The sequence below is a fragment of the Cynara cardunculus genome (assembly GCF_001531365.2).
Source record: "Cynara cardunculus var. scolymus isolate 2C chromosome LG 1, CcrdV1, whole genome shotgun sequence".
Taxonomy (NCBI): domain Eukaryota; kingdom Viridiplantae; phylum Streptophyta; class Magnoliopsida; order Asterales; family Asteraceae; genus Cynara; species Cynara cardunculus.
In genome coordinates, this window is record NC_037528.1 from 22,961,630 (window position 1) to 22,987,972 (window position 26,343).

Genomic DNA, 26,343 nt, shown 5'->3' on the forward strand with positions numbered 1-26,343 from the left:
GCTTAATTTGGTGATGTTAGCAAACCCAAGAAATTTAATGAGATGAGGATTCTAAAACATCATAAATTTTTGGGCTTCACAAAGCATGCAACTGCATTTAAGGTATGCCCCATGGTATGTGGTTGTCAGGAATACAAATCATGTGTGGTGTCTCTGAACTCCATGTCCACAAATCATATGTTGACACATCACCATCTCATTGAACAGAACAAAATGATGACATGGGTGAAATATAGATGAGGATATGACTGCATCATATGTGGGTGTCGGGACATATATACTCTTTATCAACTGCATCCTCAAGACTTGGCACAATTGGTTTTAAGTGGTAGTTAAATGTGAGAATCCAGAGAAATCTGATTTGTTCATAAATTAAACGTTAATATCATTAGGTAAGTATTTACCGACAACAGTCATCATATTCTCTTACCTTTGTCGGTTAACATTTTTTGTCATTAAAATTAATTGTTTGTAAGCTTTTTATCCGCTTGCAATAATTGATCAAGAGTCTTCTTCTTCACTTACCGGGTATAAACCTTTGGTGGTTGTCATATCTCTTAATTGAGTAAGATTATTGGTTCTTGCTGCTCATATTGCAAGTGCAAGGTATGTGACCCGGTAAAAGTGATTGATAAACGGTTTCTAAGTTTAAAAAAGAAGTCGTTAAGAGTGCTTTCTTGTACATACTAAATCATTAATCATAGAAGGAATTGCCATTTTGGTATGCTAATTGATGTAAAATGTTATGATACGTTTGTTATGTTTTAAAATATTTGGTTGATATGTACAGTTATTTAAAAAGAATTCAAATAAAAGCCAAATTCCGTCAACCCTGATGGGTGACTAAGGTTTAAAATGGTGTGAGTTGTGGCATGGAAGCGAGGTCAAGCCTAAGTCTTACACGTCACGATAAGGACACAACGTTGACCCCTGATTGTAACATTCCCCAATACATGTGTTTTCTATATATTATTTTTCATCAAATAATGATATTAAAAACATACATTCATATTAGAAGAAGAAAATTCATATAGATTATTATTATAAAATAGTTTTTAATTGCATATTTAAAATAGAACTTAGAAAGGTAATTTTACAAATTCATTTTATTCGTGAAGTGATTTGGGAAACTCCGAATGATATGATTAAAAAAATCTGTAAAAATATAAAATATAAAGTTAGAAGTGTAAAAACATAAAAAACAAAGAAAAAAAAGAAACTCATTGTCTTATAAAAAGCGCATGTCGTGGCGCGCCTCAAAGCGCCTTGGCATGAGTCACGTCTTACAAAAACGTTCGTAACAACAGAGACGTGTCTTGCACCATATTACAACATGACGCACGTCATGACATGCCTTTTTAAACACTGACAATAACATGATTGAGAATGAAATTTATACATACAACATGATTCGTTTTTTAAAGTTTAAGGATTAAACATGTAAATTACTTTAATAATAAAAAGAAACATTCGTGAAATATTAGTTCTAATCCTAAGTTAACTATTTGAAAACAACCCAAGTCTTGGTCCACGTTTTTTCTTCTACTCATACTTGGTGCGTCATTATAAACCCATGTGTCTCACCTTTCCAAACAACTTTAAATCCCACTTTATAATTTTAGCATTTTTTTAATATTAAGTTACAAATTTTTTTAAAAAATATATAATATTTATATACAATAAATATTTATATACAATAAATATTTATATACGTATGTCAAAATTATGAATGAGGAAGTGAAAGAGGGGGCATACTTTTTGGTCACACTGCCTCTTGGCATGTTCCCAGAGACCACAAGAAAAAGCTTTTCTGAGTATCTATCTTGATATAATTATAATATGAGGACATATATATTTAGGGGGTGTTTGAGATTGTTTATAAAAACAACTTATTGACTTATTCCGATATGGTACCGGTAATAAACATTTTTGAGTGTTTGGATAAACAACTTATACCGGTGTCAAACTGGTAATAAGGAATTTTTGAAAAAGTTAAACTTTTCCGAATTATAATAAATTGATAAGTGCTTTTATAGAAAAACACGAGTTATTTCAAATAAGCAATCCTAAACATCCTTCAATAATCAATTTCATAATAAAAAATTGTGTAAGAATTTTAGAAATAGAATAGAAAAGTTAATAGTGTTGGAGTTTGTTTTAAATCTTTAAATATATTAAATAAGGGATGTTATTTGTTTGTATAATTCAAAAACCATCAAAAATCTCTTTATGAAGATTGAACCAATTTGGTGTGTTTGGACCTTTGATCATCCCCAAAGTCAACCATATCTTCTAGAATCTCTTATTGGTAGAAAGTTGTCCAAAATTGTCAAAAACCATTTTTGTAATTTTAGTATATAAATATGTAATATACACTTCAAAATACATCATAAATATCCATACTTCTTAATTCAGTCATAATATAATGTGAATCCATAAAAAAAAAGAAAAAATACATATATGAAGATTCATATTTGAACAACAAAGGTTACAGACTATACATACGATTAACATATGTATTTTTAAATGAATTTTTTTAATGATTCACATATGAACCTTCAATTAATTTTATCTATTAACATTCTCATGATATTTAGCTTTTTTATTTGAAACAACCTTTATTTTATCATCTTTAGATGAAATAATCATATATTTAACCACATTAACCTCCACTTCTAACATTCTCTATGTAAGTTTTTATATGCCCATAATACGTATGACACAAAAACACTGTCAATGAGTATGTAAACTTGTAAAAAAAATCTTTAGTTCGATTCTAAATGTTCCGTCAAAACCTACCTCAGATCTAAAAGATATTCTTTAAAACACCCCAATAACTTGTTTTAGATCTGTTTTAAATGTTATTAGATCCAACTTTAAGGTTTTTTTCGAAATAATATTCCAAATAAAGTAAGGTAAAATATTTTTGGATGCATTTAAAATTATTTTAAAAAATATTTAAAATCAAATAATTATATAGGGGCGTTTGAGATTACTTATAAAAACAACTTATTGACTTATTTCGATATGACACCGGTAATAAACATTTTTGAGTGTTTGAATAAACAACTTATACCGATATCAAACTGGTAATAAGAAGTTTTTGAAAAAATTAAATTCTTCTAACTTATAATAAATTAATAAATGTTTTTATAAACGTTTCAAAAAAGCAATCCCAAACATCCTTGTATTTAAGTATAATAAATAAAGGTGGGTGTTTTATTTCTGTATATTCAAAGTTGAGAATTAGGTCAAAACGATATTAAACAATGGCTTCTGGAAGGTTGAAAAGACAAAACTTGAAGAAAAAGAAACCAATTTCAAGAAGAGCATATGGCATATAAACCATTCCAAAACCTCAACTCATACTCAATAAAAAAGGGTTTAAGTTACATATTCCAATTCACTTTGTTATATATAAACAACCAAGAAACAGAACCCATTTCATTCTCACACAGCCGCCTCCCAATTTTCAATTCACAAATTTCTAGGTTGGTTTTGGGTTTCAGATTTTAGTTCCGGAACAAGAAATCGGTGACGGGTTATTTTGATCGTGGATTGAAGAGAGAATGGATCAAATGACGACTGATCAGAGCCTGCAACAAGTGGGTACGAAGAGGCCGAAGACGAAGATCGTGTGTACTCTGGGACCGGCTTCTCGTTCGGTTCCAATGGTTGAGAAGTTGTTGAGGGCAGGGATGAATGTTGCTCGCTTCAATTTCTCACATGGATCCTTTGAATACCATCAGGAAACCCTCGATAATCTCCGAACCGCCATGGATAATACTGGTATCCTCTGTGCCGTCATGCTCGACACGAAAGTATGTTTTTCGATTTCGTTTCTACTCACCAATTGGTTAAATTAATTTCAAATGTTTCTCGCGTATTATTCACGTCAACGCTACAGTTCCATTTTGTGCACAGATCATCCATTTGTATTACTTTGACAGTTTGACCTAATGTCTTCTTCTGTAGTCTGCTTCCAAAATCGAATCCAGATCTCCATTTTTTAGGTCTGAGATTGGTTTATATCGATTTTGACTAAATTATTTAGGGTTTTGTTGCAAATTCATCATCATCTAACAATTCAGTTCGTAATAGCAACGATTTTGGATGAATTTGAACAAATTTGGAAGAAGGATAACATAGAATTTTGTTTTTGTTTTTGTTTTTGTTAGCTTGTTTGTCAAGAAAACAAACAAGGTCCATTGAAAATGGTTTGTACTGTACAAGTGCACATTTCCTATTGGTGGGCTTAATTGATTTTGTCCATTTGTTCTCTTCATGGTTCTTTCAAGAGTCGCAGCCAAATGCTGATTGCTCATTGCTCAACATCAAATGTTTCATTTGTTTGTTTGTGGCATCTTGCTTTTCTTTGCCGAGTTTGTGCTTTTTGTTTTTCTTCCAATTTTTTGTACATTAATGTAGAATTACATGTGATTTTGTACATTAACGACCTTTTTCTTATTTTCTTAAATAATTAACGTTATCACTTGAACTTCCCCTCTCTCTATGTATGTAATATCGTCACAAGAGTGGTGTCTGATTGGTTTGAACTTGGTTCCAAAAATCAAAAGTACCCAAAAATGCCATGGAGATTTCCTGGATGCATTTTGGGATAGAGAACATGCCAAGCTGCAAACTGATGATGCCTAGTGTAATCGAGTATATAAACTGTTCATTTTGTTTGTTGTATTTTAGGGTCCAGAGATTCGAACCGGGTTTCTGAAAGATGGCAAACCGGTACAACTGAAACAAGGTCAAGAGATCACCATCTCCACCGATTACACCATTAAAGGCGACGAGAAGATGATTTGCATGAGCTACAAGAAGTTAGCTCACGACGTAAAACCGCAGAGTGTGATACTGTGTGCAGACGGCACCATTTCGTTTACTGTTCTGTCTTGTGATACCGAAAATGGGTTGGTTCGTTGTCGTTGTGAGAACACTGCGGTTCTCGGTGAGAGAAAGAACGTTAATCTTCCTGGAGTGGTCGTGGATCTCCCTACGATGACGGAGAAAGACAAAGAAGATATCATGAAGTGGGGTGTTCCTAATAAGATCGACATGATTGCTCTCTCGTTTGTCCGAAAAGGTTCCGATCTGATCGAGGTTCGCAAGTTACTCGGAGAACATGCGAAAACCATCCTTCTTATGTCTAAGGTGCGTTTATCAAACAAATACCGGCTCTTAAACTTAGGCCATTAATGCCATTGTCTTAGCCTCATAAATTGTATTAAACCCTCGTAAATGTGAAGGCCGACATGTTCCATAAATGATATTGATTCTAATTGTTGTTAGGTTGAGAATCAAGAAGGGGTAGCCAACTTTGATGAAATCTTGGCCAACTCCGACGCCTTTATGGTGGCGCGTGGTGATCTCGGGATGGAAATTCCGATCGAGAAAATATTTCTAGCTCAGAAAGTTATGGTATACAAGTGCAACTTACAAGGAAAGCCGGTTGTGACCGCCACTCAAATGTTGGAGTCGATGATCAAGTCTCCAAGGCCAACTCGAGCCGAAGCCACCGACGTTGCCAACGCGGTCCTTGATGGCACCGACTGCGTCATGCTTAGCGGTGAAACCGCAGCCGGGGCTTACCCGGAGCTCGCGGTTCAAACCATGGCCAAGATTTGCATGGAAGCGGAAAGTACAATAAATTATTCAGATGTGTTCAAAAGGATCACTGCAAATGCACCTGTGCCCATGAGCCCACTTGAAAGCTTGGCCTCTTCTGCGGTCCGAACCGCCATCTCATCTAAAGCCAGTCTGATATTGGTTCTAACCCGAGGAGGCAGCACTGCGAAACTGGTGGCGAAGTACCGGCCCGGCATGCCTATACTGTCGGTGGTGGTTCCTGAAATCAAGACCGACTCTTTCGATTGGTCGTGCAGCGATGAATCTCCGGCTAGGCATAGCCTAATCTTTAGGGGTTTGATTCCGGTTTTGATTGCAGGATCTGCGAGAGCTTCTCATGCGGAGTCTACTGAAGAAGCGATCGAGTTTGCGTTGCAGCATGCTAAGGAGAAAGGTCTGTGCAAGATTGGTGATGCGGTGGTGGCTTTACACCGCATTGGAACCTCATCGATCATCAAGATTGTGACGGTGAAGTGATTGATTCCGTTTTTGGGGTATTTTTTGAGCCTTTGTTGGCATCTATTATTATGTCGGTAAGCTACAGTCGATGGTTTTGGTAAAGGATAAACTGAACGTTTCACGGGAAACGCCTAATGCATTTTGAGTTACCTTTGAACTATGGCAATCTTATTATTTGGATATCGGCCATTCATCTACCCGATTTTAGACAGACATATATATATACATACACATACATATATATATACATACACATACATATATATATACATACACATACATATATATATATATATATATATATATAACCTTAAACGGAAATTCATAATCTTCTCATAGCATCAAGTCATTTTTTTTCTTTACTAAACCAGAAAGTAATTGAAGGTGATATACCTAAATGTAAAGCAAACAGTGATATATAACATGTTTTTTTTTTGTGTTAAAACGACAAAAGTAACCATTTTTTCAAAGATGATTTATTTATTAAAAGTATATGTAAGGATGATTTTTTTTTGGTAAATAACCATGAATTAGTGAATTGTATGATATTAATTTTTTTATTTTATTTCATTCATAATTTTTAATGACATTATTTTAAAAATATTAAAATAACCTAAAAAATTTGAAATATTATTTTTTGTAGAAGTGATTACATTTTTAAGTTATTTTATAAATATCTCATTCATTTTTCAAATCATTATACTTTTAGTATCGTTTTGGGTCTAATAATGTAATTTATAAAAATAATTTAAAATTTCATCAAATCTTGTATTTATATTATGATCTTGAGTTAAATTAAAACCAACACATTTTAATTAACAATATTATTAAGAGGGATCATATATTTGATAAAGATAAAACTAATGCATTGTAAAAATCTTTTCATCACCAAATAAATAATTACTCATAAATATAAGTTTTAAATTATGTAATGTTAAAAATATCAAAATAAGTAAGATAAAGTTATAATATTAATATTTATGTATATAATGATAAATATGAATATGTCATTCATATATAATAATAGAAATTTATACTATATTATAGAATATTTGATAAAAACTTTTAAAAACCATTTTTTATACATGAAGTACTGTTTATTGAAACATATTACTTAAAATTCAATATTACAAGTAAATAATGGTTTTCGTAGCTTGTTCAAATTCAAATAAAGATGAGCGATCAAATGCAAACCACCCAATTTGTACAAACTGTGTAAACCACCCTCATCCGTCGATTTTATTATTTAATCTTATAATTTTTTTCATGAAATTGTTTAATCTTGTAAAATTGTTTTATATAATACTTTTTTTTATGAAGTTGTTTCATATATGGTTATGAAATTGTTTCATATAATACTTAATGAAATTTTAATAAAATTGTTTCATGTATTTTTCTAAAATTAAAATAACGAAGATGATAATATCTATGATTAATACCCTCCACAATAAATATGATTAATCAACCTCTCATAATTGCAAAAAAATAAACAAAATGAAAAATTATGAATAGTTAAATAAGGTTTGTACGAATTATACAAATAACATGGTTTGCAAAATAAACTTCTTCTTATATGTAAAATATAATATATGTATATTAATATATAAAATAATAATAAAATATATTACATATTTGATTAATTTTAATATTTTGTAATTTTTGATAAACATTTAATTTTCAAAGCATTTGACACCGGTTAACACTCCCCAACTTGTAATCAAGTCTCCTTTAATTCCATTATGATTTGTCTCATACATTTCACTAATTTCAATATTTAATGGTGCCGACCGCCTAATTTGACACAATTTAATAGGACAAATTTCATTAAACAAATTCAATTTTCTTTATTTTACAATGTTTATCTGTAGTTAACTATATGAATTCAAATATAAAATTTTAATAAATTATATTTAAACATAATTTATTTGTAATCTTGAATTTTAAGTAATATACATCAATAAACGATACTTTATGCATAAAAAAAATGAATCAAACAAACAGAAGTTGTATAAATGGATGGTAGGAAGTTTTATAAATGAGGGGGATAAATACATTTCAACCATCATATACAACATGTATGTATGGAAAAAAATTAAAAAATATATATATGATATATGTATGAGACGTTGAGGCCGTACAATGAAAGATAGGATTAGAGACGAAGATACTGAGGGAGATGGCAGCCATTTAAGAGAACTCAAGACCATGTTACTGGTTCGTTTGGTTTATTCTCGGAAACTTATATCAATCATCGCTACGCTCGGCTTCATTGCCTCGCGGTGATGACTCCGAATCTCCCGACGACGATGGACCTGCCACCGAGCTCGAATTTAGATTCACCGTATTAGATCCCGATGAGAACAAGCTGCTAAAAGGCCAAGGAAGCGATACTGAAAATCGTCTCTCTTCGTTATTCCTTCCGTTTCCCGATTCCAGTAAATTTCCCACACCCCCGTTCGCCGTTTCTTGTTCTCGGTTGATCTTTGATTCGTCAGCCGGCAACTGATACCTGCAGACCGGACATGAAGAATGAAGCTCCAGCCATGGCAAGATACAGTCGCCATGAAACCTGTGTTTACACGGCATTTCGCGAGCTTCGCCTCCCATCTCGAATTCTTCCAAACAAACCGAACACTGAATCGAGTTTTCTTCGATTGTCACAGTCGGCATTGCCTCCACCGCTTCCTTTTGTGCCGGTGGGGTTCCGTATCGGTTGGGATCGTTCTCGGCTAAATGCTGCAGGAGTTGCTCCAAACCAGGTCCGACGAAATAATCACCGAAAGAACCCAACGGGTGGTTTTGAGACGGATTGCTCGAATCGAACGGATTGCCGCCGCCACCACCGTGAACGATGATGGTTTGATTAAAAGGATTGATCAGAATAACGCGTTCACGTTCATGATCACGGTCGTGTTCCCGGTTGTTGTCCCCTCTGCCGCCCTCCACGTTGTTCTCAGATTCCGATACCATTCCGGCTCGAATACCCTGCAGAAGGTGGAGGATTGCGGTGGAATTCCGCCGCCTCCTCATGGACTCAAGTTCAGGGTCCAACTCCATGTCTCCTTCCTGGTGGCGGCGGTCGTCCGAATCACGGCGGTCGTCCGAATCACGGCGGTCTTCTTCGTCATTGTCCTCATCAAATCCAAGCTGTCTAAATCTCCGGTGACGGCGAGGTGTGGTCATCATACCAAGCAAGATTGGAGCCCATAACGAAAGTGCACGATCGGAGTCGGAACCACCATCCTGTTGCTGGTGGTGATCACTCCTTATGCTGTCGACTTCCTCCACGAATCCGCCGTTACATAACGAACATTTGATGGATTCGGCCTCCATGATCGGATCAACGACCCTAGCACATTCATGGCACCAATATCTTGTTGACGCTGTCTCTTCCTCCATCTCTCTCTCTCTCTCTCTATCTTTCACTTGAAATTTTCTGCAAATTTCATCGAATCAAGAAAAACACCCATGAGAAATCTTGATGTTTCAAAAAGCATACCTTACTTTTGAATCTTCAAAACAGAACACGATATTAAAGATCAAATGAAAACCTTGATCTGGGATCAAACAAATAGCAAATTCAATGATTCATATGAAAACCTTGATCTGGGATCAAACAAATAGCAAACACGAAACGATCAACACAGAAGAAAAACAATTATTTCCATCTAACCTTTGTTCTACAAGATCATCAAATCACGCAACAGAGAAGATCCCCAAAATACCCAGATCAAAAACCAGTTTTGTTGTGCAAAGATAAGGGTGTTTTACATGCGACAAAGTCATATATGCATAAAAGGGGTGTACAACACAGAAAATAGAAGAATCTAGAAGAATGAAACCAAGAATCAGAAGGCATGTTTTGACCAGCACCTGAATTATAATAAGATGCTTCTGGAAATGGTTAGTAAATTCTTGAAACAGCCCCCTTTCTTTTACCCATATTCAAACGAAGAAAAGCCCAGAAAGGAAAAGAGGGAGCTGGAATGGATTTGATCTCCTTCTCTCTCCAAACCTTCAAATTTAAAGGGTTTTTTTGGGAAACGAGTAATCAACAAATATTTTGTGGGGTTGTCTTTGCTTCCCTTGTTTCGATCAATTTTCCTTGTAAAATTTAGGGGTTTAGATTTCAAGTGCCAACTCGATCGAATGAGCTTAATGGATCTTGTCTCTAGATTTACTTGCTCAAAATAGAGTCTATTTTCAGGTTATTTACTTGGGGGAGAATCATTAGATTAGCAATTTTGCTTAAACTTAATCCACATAAGCGTTTTTTTAACATTATTACCAAATAGACAAGATATTTGTACATCGGTTTCGCAACTTTCCACAAATCCTAGCAAAATATGACTTATAAAACACAAATCTACTATTTTTAGGTTGAGATATTGTTTATCGTCTAAGAAAACATGTTTAAAAAAGTGAAATCCGTTCAGTTACGGACGGATTTACACACTATTGTTGTTCTTTTATAATAGTTTTCTGCACGTTGATTAAATTCATAGAGCTTTAAGGGGCGTTTGGTTTGTAGAATCTGAACAATTTGATGGAATTAAAATGACAAATTCCTTGATTATGTTTGATTTGCAAATTGAATTCAATGGAATTACGTGGTAGAGAAATTTGATCGTTCTTTGACGTAAGTGAAGGAATTGAATTCTATTCATTGTGAAAATACCATGTGAAGAAATTTGGTTTTAAAAAGACAAAAATAACAGGTGAATCCTTTAACCAACACCACTAGCCCCACCTTCACCACAACCTCACCAAAGCCCACCACTAGCCCCACCTTCACCACAACCTCACCAAAGCCCACCACTCCTCCTGCCGCCATCATCATCGTTGTCGTCACCACCACCAAAACCAATTAATATTATCATGCCACCCACACCCCCATCCTCACGTAACCCGATTGCCAACCGACACGCCACTATTGTTCTTTGTCACAACTGCCACCACCGATTACTAATATCATTTATATTTATAATTTAAGCAAAAAAGTTCAGGTTAGTCGGCTTATGTTTAAATAAAGTAAAATCACAAAGAAGTCTATAGAACTAGTTAATTATCTTAGTTTTATATAAATCTAAAATTGATTATAAACAAACATTTCATTAAAGTAGAAGAATGAATCAATAGTAGGAAACATTTTACAGATATATGGAATCAATCAAGTAGTGCAGAAAAAATCGAATCAAAACAACTCGAAATCTATTTACAATATTGAAGACCTAAACCAAAAAAGACTTAGGAGCCGTTTACCTAAATGCTTAGACGGTAAATGCTTACCAATAGAAGTCAACACTATAATTTATTTTGATGCGTAAAATTTTAGTACATCAAAACATATCGAATGCAACAATTTACTGGGTAAACGCTTACAACCAGAAATAGGCATTAGGTTACCAGAGGCATTATGGTACAGACTCTTGGAGCTGGAAGCGGACATTGACCATATGGTGTAATTTCTTGTGAATGAACATTAACTAGGATCATCGGGGGCCTTGAGCTATAGATCATGATTGGTTGAACCCAATAGCTATTGATATGTTATGTGGCTTTATGACATGGACATGTGGCCTAATTTTGTGTTCCACTACTATCCATGGAAATCGGGGATCCTTTGTCATCACAAGATGGATTTTGGACTTTATAGTCTTCAAAATGAAATATGTGGACTATTGGATTTTATCAAGTTTATAATTCTAGTTGTATGTTTGCTTGCTTTATTTATAAACTGTTTGGACTTACTAGGCGTCAAACCTAATATTTTTTCTTAGATGTCATGCATATCAAGATCTCTAGACAGTGGGTTCGCAAAGGCTTGAGCTGAATGTTGGATGCCAGTAGAGGCACTTTTGGGAATGATAGCTTTTGGTGATTTTGGTGTTATGATTAGACAGGATTCTTTTGGGATGTTAGTGACACCCGGTTGTAATGTAAACTTTAGATTGATTTAGATTAGTAGACTGTTAATTACCATCCATCCTTTGTTGTAAATTTTTTATAGTCCCCTTCTTGGGTGAATATATTTATGACTATTGTCATTCCACTATTATTTAGCAGTTTAAATTTCCTCCAATATAGGGGTGTTTTAAGTTGGTATCAGAGATCTAGTTTAAGTGAACTAGGTATGGACTTAAGATGCCTAGACTTAAACTAAAATTTTAAGTGATGATTGGTAAGTTTTGGGTAGAACTCTTAAGATAAGAGAGCAATAAGATTGACGAAAATGCACTAATTAAGAGTTGTGATGATGATAGCAAGAAGTCTTCTGTGTAATATATTTAAAATTTCATCTGGCTAATGCTGTTATGAATATATTATTATGTGAGCATGCTTGAAATTACTATTGGTATGATAATTAATGAATGATATAATATTGTGTTCTTTATGTTAGAACAAGATCGTTGTGTAAATAGACAAAAGTTAAAGTGAATCTTAAACATACACTCAATAAATCACTTACAGTAATAAAGAATTAAAGATACCAATGATGAACATAAGTAGTTTCGAATGTTAAATTTAGACGAGTGTTTTTTGAGTTTTGAATTCTCTCAAATATGATTAGTTTTCACAAAACTTCACGAGGGGAAAAAAGCTTAGCTAAAGACTCGAAAGATCTTGAAATGATGGTCAAAATGTCAATTTATAGTACAAGAAAAAGGACCTCTAGAATGCTTGCAGACATACAGATACATCTTCTGCGAAGCAACTGTAACACCCTACTTTCGTGTATAACATTCCCATCAAAATTTTGGATGTCATATTCTTTTTCGGACACGTGTCTGATGACATAACGTAGTCATTCAAACTGCAAAACCTGATTTTGTCAAGTTACAGAGGTTTGAATCGTCTACTGCATAAGATTGCAAAAGTTCATCCGATCCAATTACAACTAACCGGTCCAATTACAACCAGCATCCAAAATCGGTTATCCAATTCTAATTCAAAATCCAATAAAAACGAATCAATCCAATTCAATTATCATTGGTAGTTACAATTCAAGTATCAAACATTAATGGCTTATTTTATGTGATATTTGTATTTTGTTGTCCAAGACTTGTTTTTTGCTTTTAATGATTTATGCATATAAAATATCTCATTCCATTTATAGTGATATGTTTTTATGAGTATGTTTGTAAGTGAAATGTATAAATAGTATGTTGAAATTGTTGGTTCAAATAATCAAATCAGCTATTAGACTGGATTGGATCATTTGTCCATGGTTTATATAATTTGATTGGCTGTCAAAATTCCCCATCCAAAACACAAAAGGACTCGAAATTCAATGATGGGTCTACAAGAAGTTTGTATACAAGACATTTACCTGGAAACAAAATTGATGCAAAACACCTCAAGAACTATCACCTTTTTCAGAAGTCCCATTAAATCGTTTTGTTATCTGTCTATGGACGTCTTCTTAGAGAATCCGATTCAAACTGTACATAAAATGCAGTTAAAGCCATGGACATTGGATTGATGCACCTACAGAGAATATATCGTTTAATCTAACAGCAACACACCATCTCCCTTTGCTTATCCTGCAAAAATACCACAAGCGACCGCGACTGTACACAGCTCCTAAATTTGAATAAACCAATAATCCTCCATTTATGTCATAATCCCACTTCAGAAACTCCCAATCTGGCTCCTTTCCTGCAATAAATCAAGAAGCTAGATTTGTACCTGTACTTGCTTGTGTTGAAACTTCTATAGCAACATGAAATAAAGGAATCTCATCTTAGAAGCTTGTTGAGCCTAAGTGAACCGGGCCTACACAAGTAGCTCAATGTAATTTGTATTTTTTTTAACCAGTTTCGTTCTTAGATACTTTTTATCGTAATATTTTGAAGAGGGTTTTTGTTTTTCTGTAATGTTATTTTTATATGTGTTCAATGGACCAAACTTATGCAAGTCGTGCCATGCCTCAGAGCTCATTAGAGATGAGTTGAGGAAAGAAAAAGTATTTGTTTTGTCATTGCATTATTGAGAACGTTAGGTGATTTTAGTGTCATCAATCATTTTGATCTAGTTGTGATTTACACGAGATCAATGGGGTTTTCAGTTAAGCTATATATAATACGGGTTATGAGGTGTGGAGTGCATGCTGGTATAAGTTGACTTAAACCTAAGATTGCCATAAAACGGGGGTCAAGGGCAGAACCCCTTGCCATGGTCAGAAGGCTAGTCAGCTTTTGAACTTTACAGGTGTGACCATTTTTCGGTTATCCATTGGTAGTTATTTTGGTAACTGTTCACCTACTCACCTAAATTAATTGTCGGTTAACAGCTCATATAGAAGGGTTTGATTTCAATTTTGAACATAGGAAAAACACAAAAGCATCTGTGTGTTTTGCTCTCAATTTTGCCTAAAATCTAGAGTATAAATTTGGATTACCCCAAAGTGAATTTCGTGTAACCCTTGGCCGAAATGAGGATGGAGTATTACTTTCAAAAAGTGACACCAATCACAATCCAAATCTTATCCAAGTCTTAATTGATTGATACATCATACCAAACCCAAGCTTTCTAACAGCTCTGGTTACCTCAACTCAAATATAAAGCTCATCATGCTCTCAAGGTGAAGCATGTTGGTTGGTTGGTGCTACTCATTATTTGCAATATCCATGCACGGGCGGACCTACAGCCACAGATGGGAGTAAGTACAAGCCCTCAATACTCTTTGTAGTTCCTTGTAGTGTAGGAATACAAAATAACAAAATTGTAAACGTATTGAATACACATTTTTGTTTTTGTAATGGTAGTGCATACCCAGGTTAGAAACCTGGACCCACCATTGCATGCATGTCCAATCTTGAGCTGCTTAAAGCACTTTCACCTCACTGGATATGTACATGCTTTTTATAACTTGCTTGAGCTTGTTGGATGTTAAACCAATCCCAGAAAGGTTGGGCCTACTGGTAATATGACCAGATGGAGAAAAGACACACAAACTCCAACATGATGGGAAAAAAAAAGATCCAAAACACCCATAAATTGTTTTGTCATATAGCCAATGATGCTAATTATTCTTTCTTTTTGAAGTATAGGAAGGTTGTGTGACTCACTCACGTTATAATAAGACCACTAAAATAAGACAATAAGTGCAGTTCATGGCATATATCCTACAGAATGAGACCGTGTTTTAATCAAACTGTTGGTGAATTTAACAATCTACGGCCAAGTAGTCTCACTCAGCCCAAAGAACATCAACAGTATTGCTTAATACACTGATCATACAAGTAATAAAGTAAAAGAAGTCATTACTTACAAGTATATCTTGGGAAGATCCACTCACCAATGACTTCAGCTGAGGGACATCGGATATAAACCTACCCGAGCTACTGAAACGGTTCTGACCCTACAAATACACAATATTCATACAAGATCATTTCAAACTCAGCAAGCACAAAGACGCAGTAGGAGAGAGAATGAGAGATTTTCTTCCTCAATATAAGGGAGGGGGTGAGTAAAGATACATACCTCACGTAAAAACCCTTCATCTTGATTATCTGAAAAAAGAGATGAGTAGTACACTGGATCGTAGATAGAACCTCCTAATACATCATTAGAACCAGAAGCAGGTCTCATGACAGAAGGGGTGGCAGGATTTATAAAACTGTTCCTCAAATCCTGATCGCCCTCTTGGGGACATGTACTATCTACCGGTGAAGCCCCTAACCTATACATCTGTATCCATAATAGCGAGGATGAAGACCTTACTGAGAATCCAATAACTTGCATTAATAGAGTGAGTTTCACAGAAAAAATGGCAAATTTTCCGTAAATCTCAGAAGACATGTACCTGCATTCACAATGAGGCTTTAGGACCATACTTTTACCATGAGCAAGGGAATAGATAGTTCATCGAGAATTAAATGCTAATTTTTCTACTATGAACTCATTGTATACACATAATCCATGGTTGGCTTGAAAAATACTTTTTCAGAACTTTGAGTCTTTTTTATAATTTGTCGTCTTACTATTGTTATTATCCTTGAGTAGCATCTGTCATAAATGTACATAAATCATCATGCATCAAAAGCTGAAAAGGATTCCCATTTGTAGAAGCAACACAAACCAAAAACATCCAAATATCATTATACACTTCAAGGAGAACTGCCTGCCAAAAACTGGATTAATGGATGGTTAACTATTTTCCATAATTCCATCCACTCCACTCCACCAGAAAGCAGGACACTCCAATAAAAAGACCAGGAATAATCCTCCAGAAAGATTCTTGATTAAAACTAAGATCAGAACTTAATCTCTATTAAAAGACCGTTGGTGAAAGCTAAAATTTTGATAGTTTGGCTAGAATGATAATCGTTAATACAATTTATTTAAAAGTCCTAAATAGAATCTGTAGCTCATGGAACGAAAAGTTATGTGGTGTTTACAGCTTAAGGAATAGACAAGTTACAAAAGCCTTAAGAACCCCAAATTTTAAGTGTCAGCAAACAGCAAACTGGAAGTACTTTTTGGAGTTCCTCTCCCCATTATGCACCATATAGACTTCAACCCAAGCAAAATATTAACTGAAAATAAACGAATACAACATATGGAGTCTAGTTGTACTGTAATATTATTGGTATCTCCATACCTTCTTAAAGAACTTTGAAGGTAAAAGAAAATGTCTATCATGACAATGTCAATTAATCATTCGAGGGAATGCTAGATATAAGTTACTACCATATTGCAATATAATCAACAAATAGTCAATACATGATAAACAAAGTGCTTAATAGAAATTAGCATTTTAACTCCTAAAGGGCCTTTTTCCAACAATGGTTGTCAGAATCTGCAAGTAAAACGGTAAGTAGATCATCAACGGGAGGTTATTCATGTATTTGAGCTCTATTACTCCGTGTACCATGTTTAACCTAAACTGTCAATAGCAAACAAGGGCTGAACTAGTGACCGAAAAATGAATAAATTGACTTACAGAAACAGCATGTAAGAAAACTAACCAGATTTCATGACTGAATAGGATGAACCATAGAATGTCTAACAAAATTGCAGAAAACAAAAGGACAGCATAAGTTCGGCCCAGACTCTGGCTGCTACTCTCAATAGCAACCAACGCAAACAACGCAATCCCAAGATTAACCAAAGAAACTCCAGTGTACAAAGCTCCAAGTGATCCAATCAAAGCACAACCAATCTTCAAACATCAATACAACATCCATCAATCAACAGAAAAATAGACAAACAAATTCTCTATGCTTGCATCTAACTTAATGTGAATAGTTATAGATATCAAAATTCTAGGCCCTGAATTGAAGTTCTTGTTTATTTCGAAAATGTACATAAATAGATCAAGCCTACATTCAAATAACAATGTTTGCCACTAACATAAATCCAGCCACCTATACGTATAGAGCGACACACACGCACACAAAGACATATATCTCGATATATACATATATATATATATATACATAGAGAGAGAGAGAGAGAGTACTTGAATGTAAATGAGAATCACGGTGACAGATTGAATCTTGTCGTAATCACGGAGCCATGTCTGTATCTGAGTGTTCAATTCAGGACAAAGCATCATATAACAAGCCCCACCCTTCCGTCCCCAAAGAAACCCACAAATTCGAATCCACACCCGCTTCAATCAACCAACCAAAATAGCGAAAAACATCGATTCCAAGAGAAGAACTACATTCAAGAACACATACTATTAAATCGATATTTGAAGAGAGAACATAAGATTCTTCAACTGGGTTTTCTCTTACAAGAATCACTGTCTGTTTATGTTGTATGTGTGTGAAAATTAAATAGTAGGAGTGTGGATTTTTGAAGGCGAAAGAGGAACAACGGAAAATGAAACCCCCATCACTGAACTCGTTTGTTCCTTTTCGATTCTTATGCTTTTATCTAGCTTATTTACATTTACCAACCTCCTTGTATAAACAAATGACTTTCAAGTCCCCGAACTTATAATTTTATTTTTGGTCTCTCACGATTGTCAATTACGAAAAACATAGATCAATGATAAAATCCTTTCTTGAGTTACTGGACCTAAAAGATACTTGCCAACGACTTTATTTTTTCATTCGGTAGTCAACCATTAACCTCTGTGTTTCTATGACGTAAAACAATTAGTAAAAAAACAGTATATTGAAATAAACAAGTGATGTATCAAGTTTGGTAACAAGTCCTGGAGTTATGATTTGGGTATTCAACTTTTTATGGGCACGAACCTCGTAACTTAGCTACATAGCGGAACACTATGTGCCTGATTTATCTCTTACATGATACTTTTACGTGAGGAGGTGTGGGTCGACTCAAAAGTTGTTGGTTACAAACCATTCACCTTTGTTTTTCTCTTACTTAACATTTCAAGATGCATTAGATATTGGATGTCGCTCTCATATGTAATTCCCGCCCCACCCCGTCTTCTTTTACAATACTGTATTTTAAAAATACTTAATATCAGTGCATTGTATTTTGAAAAATTTATCTATGATAGCAATCAATAACCAACTGATCTGAATTTCAATGACACGACACAAGGATACAAATATTTATGTCACGTCATATTCTATGTGGGATATCCACATGTAATATATTTATTGACATGACAACAGTATTAAATCAACTTATTTTCTTTTGCACGATGGTCTTTTGGGTTGAATGTGAAGTGGGTATGCCCCCTGGGCCCCTAAGATTATGTAAATAATGTTCGATCCAATTAAATCAGTAATGTTCTATATTGGTTAAAATTAAGGGTTTTACTTGATTTACATGAACAAGAGCAAAAACCAAATTAGGGTTAGAAAGTTCAAATTTGAAGAATGTGTATTACTTTTAAAAACAACATCATAATGGATAAGATTATTTGTCTCGTCAAAAAGAAAAAAATAGCTTTGCATCAGTAACATATTTGATTTGGGTGGGTCTATGTAGGGCTGTAAACGAACCGCACGAACACGAACAAAGACTTGTTTATGTTCGTTCGTTTAACTTAACCGAACAAACGAACGAACACGAATGGTAAACGAACAAAAATCTTTGTGTTTGTGTTCGTTTGTTTAGAAATCAAGTGTGTTCGAGTTCGTTTATGTTCGTTCGTGAACATGTTAAACAAACATAAACAAACGGGCTAAACGAACACAAATAAATATCATTTAAATTAAAAGTAAATAAATAAAAGATTATATATTAAATTTAATATATAAACGAACATAAATGAACAAACATTCACGAACATAAATGAAAGAAAGAGACTTTTGTTCATGTTCATTCGTTTAACTAAACAAAAAAAAATTGTTCATGTTCGTTCATTTATTAGATAAACGAACTTCCAGCCGAACGGTTCGCTGAACGTTCTATTCGTTTACAGCCCTAGGTCTATGTATTATAGAGTATCTTTACGTATGGGAGTGCGAGAGAGGTAAATGATCAATAATAGCTGCTGCTATAAAGTAGAATGCTACAATTTATCAAAGTTCTAAATAGCGTGGCATGGCGGTGGGTCCAAGCCTAATGTCTTGGAAACTACGGTGAAGTCACGATATTTTTCAAGGTGTAACTTATGACACCAAATCTCTTTATCATGTATAATATTATATACATAAACATACATTTTCTACTATTACTCAATGAATCAATGGTAACAAACAAGTTACATCTAAATTGTGTAACATAAGAAAATTAAAAAAATGTAACAACCAATTTAAAAGATAGCAAGTTACACATTGTAAGTATAGATATATATTTTCAATGTAAAATGCTTTAATAAAAAATAATTTAAAAGTATAATATTAAAAGGAAAAAAAAAAAAAACACAATGCGATAATAAAAAAGTAATGAAAAGTACATTGTTATTTTCTGTATTTATTTGTTCACCTATTAATAGTTCCATTAAGAGACAACCTCTGAATCATTAGGAGATGAATCTTGTTTGACAAAAATAAGTCTGTCTCTTAATGATTCTAAAACCATTTGAATGATTTTGTATCATAGGCCTCCTTAACCACTCAGTGCCTTAATTTCATTGTAAACAATTACCAAACAATTATATTCATGAGAGCCTCTTAATCATTTTGACCACTTAATCATTCTGCACCAAACCATTCAACAACTGCCAAACAATCCCTTAATTCATTAAAAAAAGGTTTAAAATGAAACATTAAGACAATATCGGGTACAAAATGGCTTTTAGCAAGAAGTCAAGGTAGCTAAAGTGTAAAATAGGTAAATTATTTTTTCGTGACGAACATATAATAAAAGCGGTGGTTCTGTTTATACGACGAAGGAAGACGAGACTGGGTCAAGTCTGAAACCCTAATTTCCATTTTCAGTTCAATTTCTCACTCAAACAATTCCAGATCTGCTATTTCACGTTGCAATCCATCATGTGAGTATGAATTAATCATTCCGCTTCAATTGATTGGTTGGATTTCATTGAGCAAGCTAAGAGCTCAAGTAACATATTCGCATTTGTGAGTTTTGTCCGATACGAAAGGCGGCGGGCGACGGAGGAGATGGACTTTAACTCGGGTGGCGGCGGAGGTGCAGGAAGTGGAGGGAATGACGTCGAGCTGTTGTCTAAGACGTTACAGGTGGAGCATAAGCTGTTTTACTTTGATCTCAAGGAGAACCCACGCGGACGTTACCTAAAGATATCGGAGAAGACGTCGGCGACAAGGTCCACCATAATTGTACCTTTCAACGGAATCTCTTGGTTCTTTGATATCTTCAATTACTACGTCACTTCTGATGACCAAGATATTTCTAGCAAGGAACTCCAGCTTGATAGCAAGGCAATTTTTTATATTACATATATTATAATTGCGCTCTCATATATATTACACAAACGATTTCCTTGTATAATGTGGAATTGACTTCCCTTTGTGCAAAGTTATTATGATTTTTTTAATCAAAGAACCTTTCATTTTTGCAAGTAGCTGTTTAATGGCTTCTTTCTTCAGGTGTTCTACTTTGATATTGGAGAGAACAGGAGGGGTCGGTTTCTGAAGGTACACATTTGTGTAATTATGATTCCATTCAAGTTTCTTCAACTCAGTATGCTTTTAAACATGGAGTTTATGTCTCTCTCTGTTTGACTGTGCATAATCATCAATTATCAGCCACTTGCCTGTATCTGTAGTGCAACATAGATGTACCGGGAGCAACATGGGAATTTGTGGTAGTTCAACTAAAACTCAGAGAGGGTAAAAGAGAATGTGATCATGTTTCAAAGTATTAATTGAAGAAGAGGTTCTAATTGCAGACTATATAATAATACAAATATAGTTTCCTGATAAGGCATTATTTTGTACAATAAAATTGGACTCTTCCGGCCCCAAAACAAATCTAACCTTGAGTGAGCACAGTTTAATGAAGGTGCTTAACTGTAAGTCAATCCCGTCCTAAAATATAACTAAACAGGGATGGAGATGATGGAGTGTGGATAATCGATAACATCTGTGCCAAAATGGGGAAGTTGCAATTAAACTGACATATCATAGAACAGATACTGTTGCATTTATTATGAGATGGAGGGATTGGAAATTTTAAATTTCTGTGGGTCCACGGAAGCAGGTGAGTTTTGTACTTGCTCCTTGTTTATCTGTCACAAGTTCAAAGATGCTGAGCCTCGTAGTACTCTCTGCCTACTTACCTACTAGATATTAAACGATATTGCAAATGTATGTGTCAGTTTGGTCGCTTTGATGGAAGTGGGATAAAGATTATTTTTCCTAAAGAATTCTTTCAATTAGTTAAAAATGAGTAATTTTAAAAGCCTTATGCATATGAAGGAGATAGATAAAACCTTGATATGTGTGGAAATGATTTAAGGCACACACCCATGTCATTGGTTTATCATTTCATCACTAATTCTAAAGAAAAGTGTTTCTAATGATGTTAGAACTAAGATTGCAACTTGCAAGTTCGCAACAATAATTACAAACTTGAAAGCATTCTGGCTTCATATGGCCTTGAAGAACGTACTGGTGAAATGTAATTTATTTGGCACAAGAAGCACTTTGATTTAGTTCTCTCACCCTTGAAATTGTGGGAATTAGTTTGAAAGGGTCATCGTGAAGCCTTTTGCACCTACCTTGGATTAATCTGGGAGCTATGTGAGGTTGTATAATCGCATGCAGCATGCTACAACACTCATATCAATGTCTTTAATCATGTGATAGAAATTGTCTTTAGACACATGAATTAGGTTGAACCAGCTTGGAATGAAATTGCAAGATTATATAGTTGCAATGAATATTGCTGAAAAAATTTGCATGCATGGGCTTATGTCATATCATTGGTGTTTTATTGTAAGGTGAGCTGATATCACAAGTATTTATACTAGCACTGCTTCATAAAAAAGACACCACTCTAACGGGAAAATCTAGCAGGTTATTTTTCATGTTCGTCATTGTTGTGGGTTCTTAATTTTTAGGAAACAAATAAAATGATAGCTTCGTCAATTTTTTTACGAGTGTTCAAAATTAAAAAGGTTTTATGTTAGTAACATCAGGTTTGTTATTGAAAATTAATAGGTTCCAGATGAAAAGTAAAATGTAGCTCATGTTGGGATAAAGGGAGTAGCCTTGTGGTTGATCTGGTTGGAGTTTCCGCCACCAGTTGCAAGTATGTGGAAGCTTGCCACTACACTTCCTCTTTCTCTCCTACAGAAACAGAAGTAGTCCAGTTTTGACCATGGCAGTTAAAAAATGCTAGCTATACTAATAGGTTTTTCGTACATGCATCTCATTCTTGTCCACTTGACTGTCCCTCTATTGCATGCTTATCATTTGATCGTCCAATCAGATACTCAGCACATCATATGCATTTCAATGCACTCTGATTTAAAGGAATATGCTGCCAAACAGAAGTAGTCCACTTGACCGTCCCTCTATTAAATGCACTCTAATTTAGGGGTCGTTTACCTAATGCTAACCAGGTAAGAGTGACCTTACCTGGCAACTGATGTAAGTGTGAATCTAAAATAATGTAGCATGGCAAGGACCAAGAATCTTACTTGGTAAGCGAGGGTGGTGATTCTTACTAGGTTAGTGCTTCCCTGGTAAGAGATGCTTACCAACAATCTTACTATGCCATTTTATGACCAAGAATAGTTAAGTGAGGGTAGTGACTCTTACCCTGTAAGCGCTTACCGTGTTAGTGTTGGTGAAGGGCCCCTTAGTCCATTGTCTGACCATATGGATTGTTATAATTTTTCTGCTCTGGTGGGGTTGTGTGTATTCTCGCTAGTGCTTGCAAATAATTTCAGATATGAACTGAATTTCAATTATGTTGCATTGAAGAAGTGTTCAAATATATGTCTGAATGCAGTTATAACTTGCTACTGGCTTTGTCCTCAACTAGAATAGAAAGTGTATAAAGTTTGTTTGTTAACTAAATATTTGTCAGAAACAACACAATATAGGGGCAAAGAAGGTTGTTTGGGGGAAAACAATCCTTCGAGGGAACTATGAGGAGGCCTTATATGTAGGATATTTTTACAACCGTCTTAATAAGAACATGTAGACACAGCAGTGCATGCAAATATAGCTCTGTTAGTTTTGTCCATGTGATGTGATGCATTTATCTCTTTCTACTGTTGTCTTAATTGGGTGTGTCTGCAGGTATCTGAAGCTTCAGTTAGCAGGAACCGCAGTACTATTATTGTGCCTGCAGGAAGCACCCGAGATGAAGGATGGAGTGCATTCAGGAACATCTTAGAAGAGATAAACGAAGCATCTAAACTCTTTGTTCTGCCCAACCAGGTTCCGCTTTCAACCATTCTTCACCTTTCTTCTTTGTTTGAGCACACACTCCCCTTTTTCATCATTTCTTTCTGTTTGTTCATGTTCTTATAAGCAGCAAAATTCAGAAGGTATTGCCCCAGAAAGACTAGTTGGTCTGTCTGATGATGTGGGGGCTGGCTTTATTGCTGGGAACAGTACTCAATCTGGCCCACCGGCATCATCTGACTTGAACTTAGGAGACAGGACTTCTACATTTGACTTGGCACCTCCATCTTCCGATGAAAGTGGTAGTTTTGGGGTCTCCAAAGTTATCAGGGCCGATCAGAAGAGGTTCTTCTTTGATCTTGGAAGCAACAACCGGGGCCATTACTTGAGAATATCTGAGGTGTGACTTAAAGATTTTTCTCCGTTTTTTTAATGCACATGAGTCTTTAAAAGGTTTAAATTTGGGGGCTCTGGGTTCTTACGTGGAAATAGTACTCCTGTTATATGAAATGAAGATTGACACAAACAGATAAGGAAAAGGTTTTATACAAAGTATATGGAGGAAAAGGTTTTATACAAGGACAGATAAGGAAGGGTTAAAAATTGACACAGTTGTGGTTTTTATAAAAAAATTAAGCAGTTTTATTTCTATAGTTTGAATAAAACTTACCCCCTCCATCTCAAAAGGACCGTTATCACTTCTTTTGGGTAAAAGCGCAATGTTTTCTTTTGCAGAAGATTCATTTTCATTTTACCTTTTTGTTTGTTAGCAATCATTACATGATATTGATAGGATCAGTTGTTGGCCAAAAAGTAGCGGTTACCCCGTGGGTACCTGTGGCTGTACCCTGTTAATTACGTGCACATAGTGCAACCGTTACTCCAAAAATCTCAGGCATTTCTGTACCTTTACCTTTTGTACCTGTGGGTCAAGTGATGTAAACCCTAGCAAGTAAAGTACAACTTCAAACATTATATATATCTGAGGTTGTTCTCTTCCTTTTATATTCATCTTGACTTTTGACTCGGTATTAGTATGCAACCAATTTTCACATATTTACAATTCAAACTGGCTTCAAATTCTATTATTTATTTCGAACATTTGAAGTGTTTTTATTTCAAGTTGCAATGTTTATGTCAATTATGCTTTGGTTTGTTTTGGTAGATTTGCATCAAATAAAGTGATAATTTATATCAACTTCTAATACCAAATGATAAACTTATTTTTTCGTGGGTGCATGGGTATAGATAACGGGTTATCAGATTGGATACCCAGAAAGTATGGTACTTTTGTACCCATACCCATCATAACCACCAAAATTAAAACCGGTGTAACAACCTGGCCTGTTGCCAAGTCCAATATGTTCTCAATTTTGTTATAGATAATGTTCTGGGTATTTGATTAGTAATATAATTAACATATTTTGATTAAATACCCTTTGCCCTAATAACAGAGCCTTTAGCTGAAACATAAAACTCAAGAATGTCTTAAGATTGGTTTGATATGTAAATCACAAGAAGCCACTATTAGAATATTATGTTAGGAAGTTGAAATCCTTTTTGTAGCCAAACATAAAAAAGGACCGTGCTTTGGTATACTTTACAGGTTGAGCTATCAGGCTTGAGAATACATAGGACACTCGTCTGATTTGCTGAAATTGTTGAGTATGAGAAAGAAAGTTTATCAAGAAAAAGTTGCAGTCTGTTTTACATATTTGAAAGAAGCAACAAAAATTGATGAATTATTGCTGGTATAGATTAAGAAACTAAAAGGTCTCACTAAATTTGAGCCAAAAAGCTCATTTGGTGTTTTTCTTAAATTTATTTAGGCACAAAATGTTGGTTTTGCTGGTCATTCTTGAAATTATTGTTGGTGATTCTTGGGATTTATCTTTAAGATGTAGGTCTTAATTGGATGATTAAATGTTCAATGAATGGCGGTTTATGCAGGTTGCAGGTACTGATCGGTCGTCCATCATTCTCCCTTTATCAGGGCTGAAGCAGTTTCACGAGATGGTTGGGCAGTTTGTGGAGATAACAAAAGATCGTATCGAGGGGATGAGTGGTGCAAACGTGCGAAGCGTGGACCCCCCTCAAAGATAGTCATGGCTTGGATGTTCTGAACCGGTGTATAGAGCAGGCAAGGGTTGTGATCTTTCTTAGTTTACATTTATTTCCATTAAAATTTGAATAATCCTTCTCCTCCTGGTGATGCTAAGCTTGATGATTCCCAATACCCAAAACAAGAAGCAAATAACCAAGAACAGAATAAGCAAGCAAAGCAAAGGTAGCTAGCTCTATTTGTTATTTTTACTTGTTTATTTCTCCCTTGTTTGCACCTCTCTTCTTCTCAGGATTTTTGAGTGTTTGTTGTTGGCCTTTATGGTAATTTGGATCATATTGTGTTTGGCCATTCATTTGTCTTTTGTCAATCAATATATTTAACTCTTTGCTTCTGCCCATTGTTCTCCTTGCAATAGTAATAGTAATAGTAATAGTAATAGTAATGGTATGGTGGTGTCAGAAA

At 34.8% G+C, this 26,343-nt stretch overlaps 4 protein-coding genes across 7 annotated transcripts; 2 read left to right on the top strand and 2 right to left on the bottom strand.

The window, feature by feature from the left end:
* The first annotated feature begins 3,375 nt into the window (after nucleotides 1-3,375).
* LOC112516317 (pyruvate kinase, cytosolic isozyme) lies at nucleotides 3,376-6,284 on the top strand. The gene is made up of 3 exons (XM_025123334.1): nucleotides 3,376-3,821; nucleotides 4,702-5,163; nucleotides 5,302-6,284. Exons 1-3 carry the CDS (start codon nucleotides 3,570-3,572, stop codon nucleotides 6,112-6,114), a joined length of 1,527 nt encoding a protein of 508 aa, XP_024979102.1. The 5' UTR covers nucleotides 3,376-3,569; the 3' UTR covers nucleotides 6,115-6,284.
* A 1,823-nt stretch (nucleotides 6,285-8,107) lies between these two features.
* On the bottom strand, nucleotides 8,108-9,840 carry LOC112528091 (E3 ubiquitin-protein ligase SIRP1-like). Its single transcript, XM_025139015.1, has 2 exons — nucleotides 9,770-9,840; nucleotides 8,108-9,532 (listed from the first exon to the last, which is right to left on the bottom strand). The coding sequence occupies exon 2, from the start codon at nucleotides 9,493-9,495 to the stop codon at nucleotides 8,341-8,343; it is 1,155 nt and encodes a 384-aa protein (XP_024994783.1). The 5' UTR covers nucleotides 9,496-9,532; nucleotides 9,770-9,840; the 3' UTR covers nucleotides 8,108-8,340.
* Nucleotides 9,841-13,456: 3,616 nt separating this feature from the next.
* On the bottom strand, nucleotides 13,457-17,954 carry LOC112528478. 4 transcript variants are annotated; one of them, XR_003070822.1, is made up of 6 exons: nucleotides 17,564-17,954; nucleotides 17,070-17,263; nucleotides 15,583-15,904; nucleotides 15,398-15,460; nucleotides 14,646-14,740; nucleotides 13,457-13,755 (listed from the first exon to the last, which is right to left on the bottom strand). XR_003070822.1 is itself a non-coding variant. In XM_025139518.1 (6 exons), exons 2-6 carry the CDS (start codon nucleotides 17,657-17,659, stop codon nucleotides 13,729-13,731), a joined length of 729 nt encoding a protein of 242 aa, XP_024995286.1. In that variant the 5' UTR covers nucleotides 17,660-17,766; nucleotides 17,844-17,948; the 3' UTR covers nucleotides 13,457-13,728. The 4 variants fall into 4 exon arrangements, 3 of the variants coding, with proteins under 3 accessions (XP_024995286.1, XP_024995295.1, XP_024995278.1); XM_025139518.1 differs by lacking the exon at nucleotides 14,646-14,740 and having other exon boundaries at nucleotides 15,371-15,460; nucleotides 17,564-17,766; nucleotides 17,844-17,948; XM_025139527.1 differs by lacking the exon at nucleotides 14,646-14,740.
* A 2,415-nt stretch (nucleotides 17,955-20,369) lies between these two features.
* Nucleotides 20,370-26,277, top strand: LOC112519793 (transcription factor Pur-alpha 1). The gene is made up of 6 exons (XM_025128059.1): nucleotides 20,370-20,470; nucleotides 20,579-20,876; nucleotides 21,045-21,092; nucleotides 23,709-23,849; nucleotides 23,947-24,216; nucleotides 25,767-26,277. Coding segments are annotated over exons 1-6 (912 nt in total). The 5' UTR covers nucleotides 20,370-20,468; the 3' UTR covers nucleotides 25,920-26,277.
* The last annotated feature ends 66 nt before the right edge of the window (nucleotides 26,278-26,343 follow it).

Bases quoted from the DNA above. Each gene is read 5' to 3' on its own strand.
- LOC112516317 (XM_025123334.1), top strand. From the start codon at position 3,570: ATGGATCAAATGACGACTGATCAGAGCCTGCAACAAGTGGGTACGAAG. The intron at 3,822-4,701 runs GTATGTTTTTCG...GTTGTATTTTAG, and splicing joins CCGTCATGCTCGACACGAAA to GGTCCAGAGATTCGAACCGG. The intron at 5,164-5,301 runs GTGCGTTTATCA...AATTGTTGTTAG, and splicing joins CCATCCTTCTTATGTCTAAG to GTTGAGAATCAAGAAGGGGT.
- LOC112528478 (XM_025139510.1), bottom strand. From the start codon at position 17,659: ATGATGCTTTGTCCTGAATTGAACACTCAGATACAGACATGGCTCCGT. The intron at 17,264-17,563 runs GTACTCTCTCTC...TGATGTTTGAAG, and splicing joins TGATTCTCATTTACATTCAA to ATTGGTTGTGCTTTGATTGG. The intron at 15,905-17,069 runs GTTAGTTTTCTT...TTGTGAATGCAG, and splicing joins CTATTCAGTCATGAAATCTG to GTACATGTCTTCTGAGATTT.
- LOC112528091 (XM_025139015.1), bottom strand. From the start codon at position 9,495: ATGGAGGAAGAGACAGCGTCAACAAGATATTGGTGCCATGAATGTGCT.
- LOC112519793 (XM_025128059.1), top strand. The intron at 20,877-21,044 runs GCAATTTTTTAT...TTCTTTCTTCAG, and splicing joins AACTCCAGCTTGATAGCAAG to GTGTTCTACTTTGATATTGG. The intron at 23,850-23,946 runs GTTCCGCTTTCA...TCTTATAAGCAG, and splicing joins TCTTTGTTCTGCCCAACCAG to CAAAATTCAGAAGGTATTGC.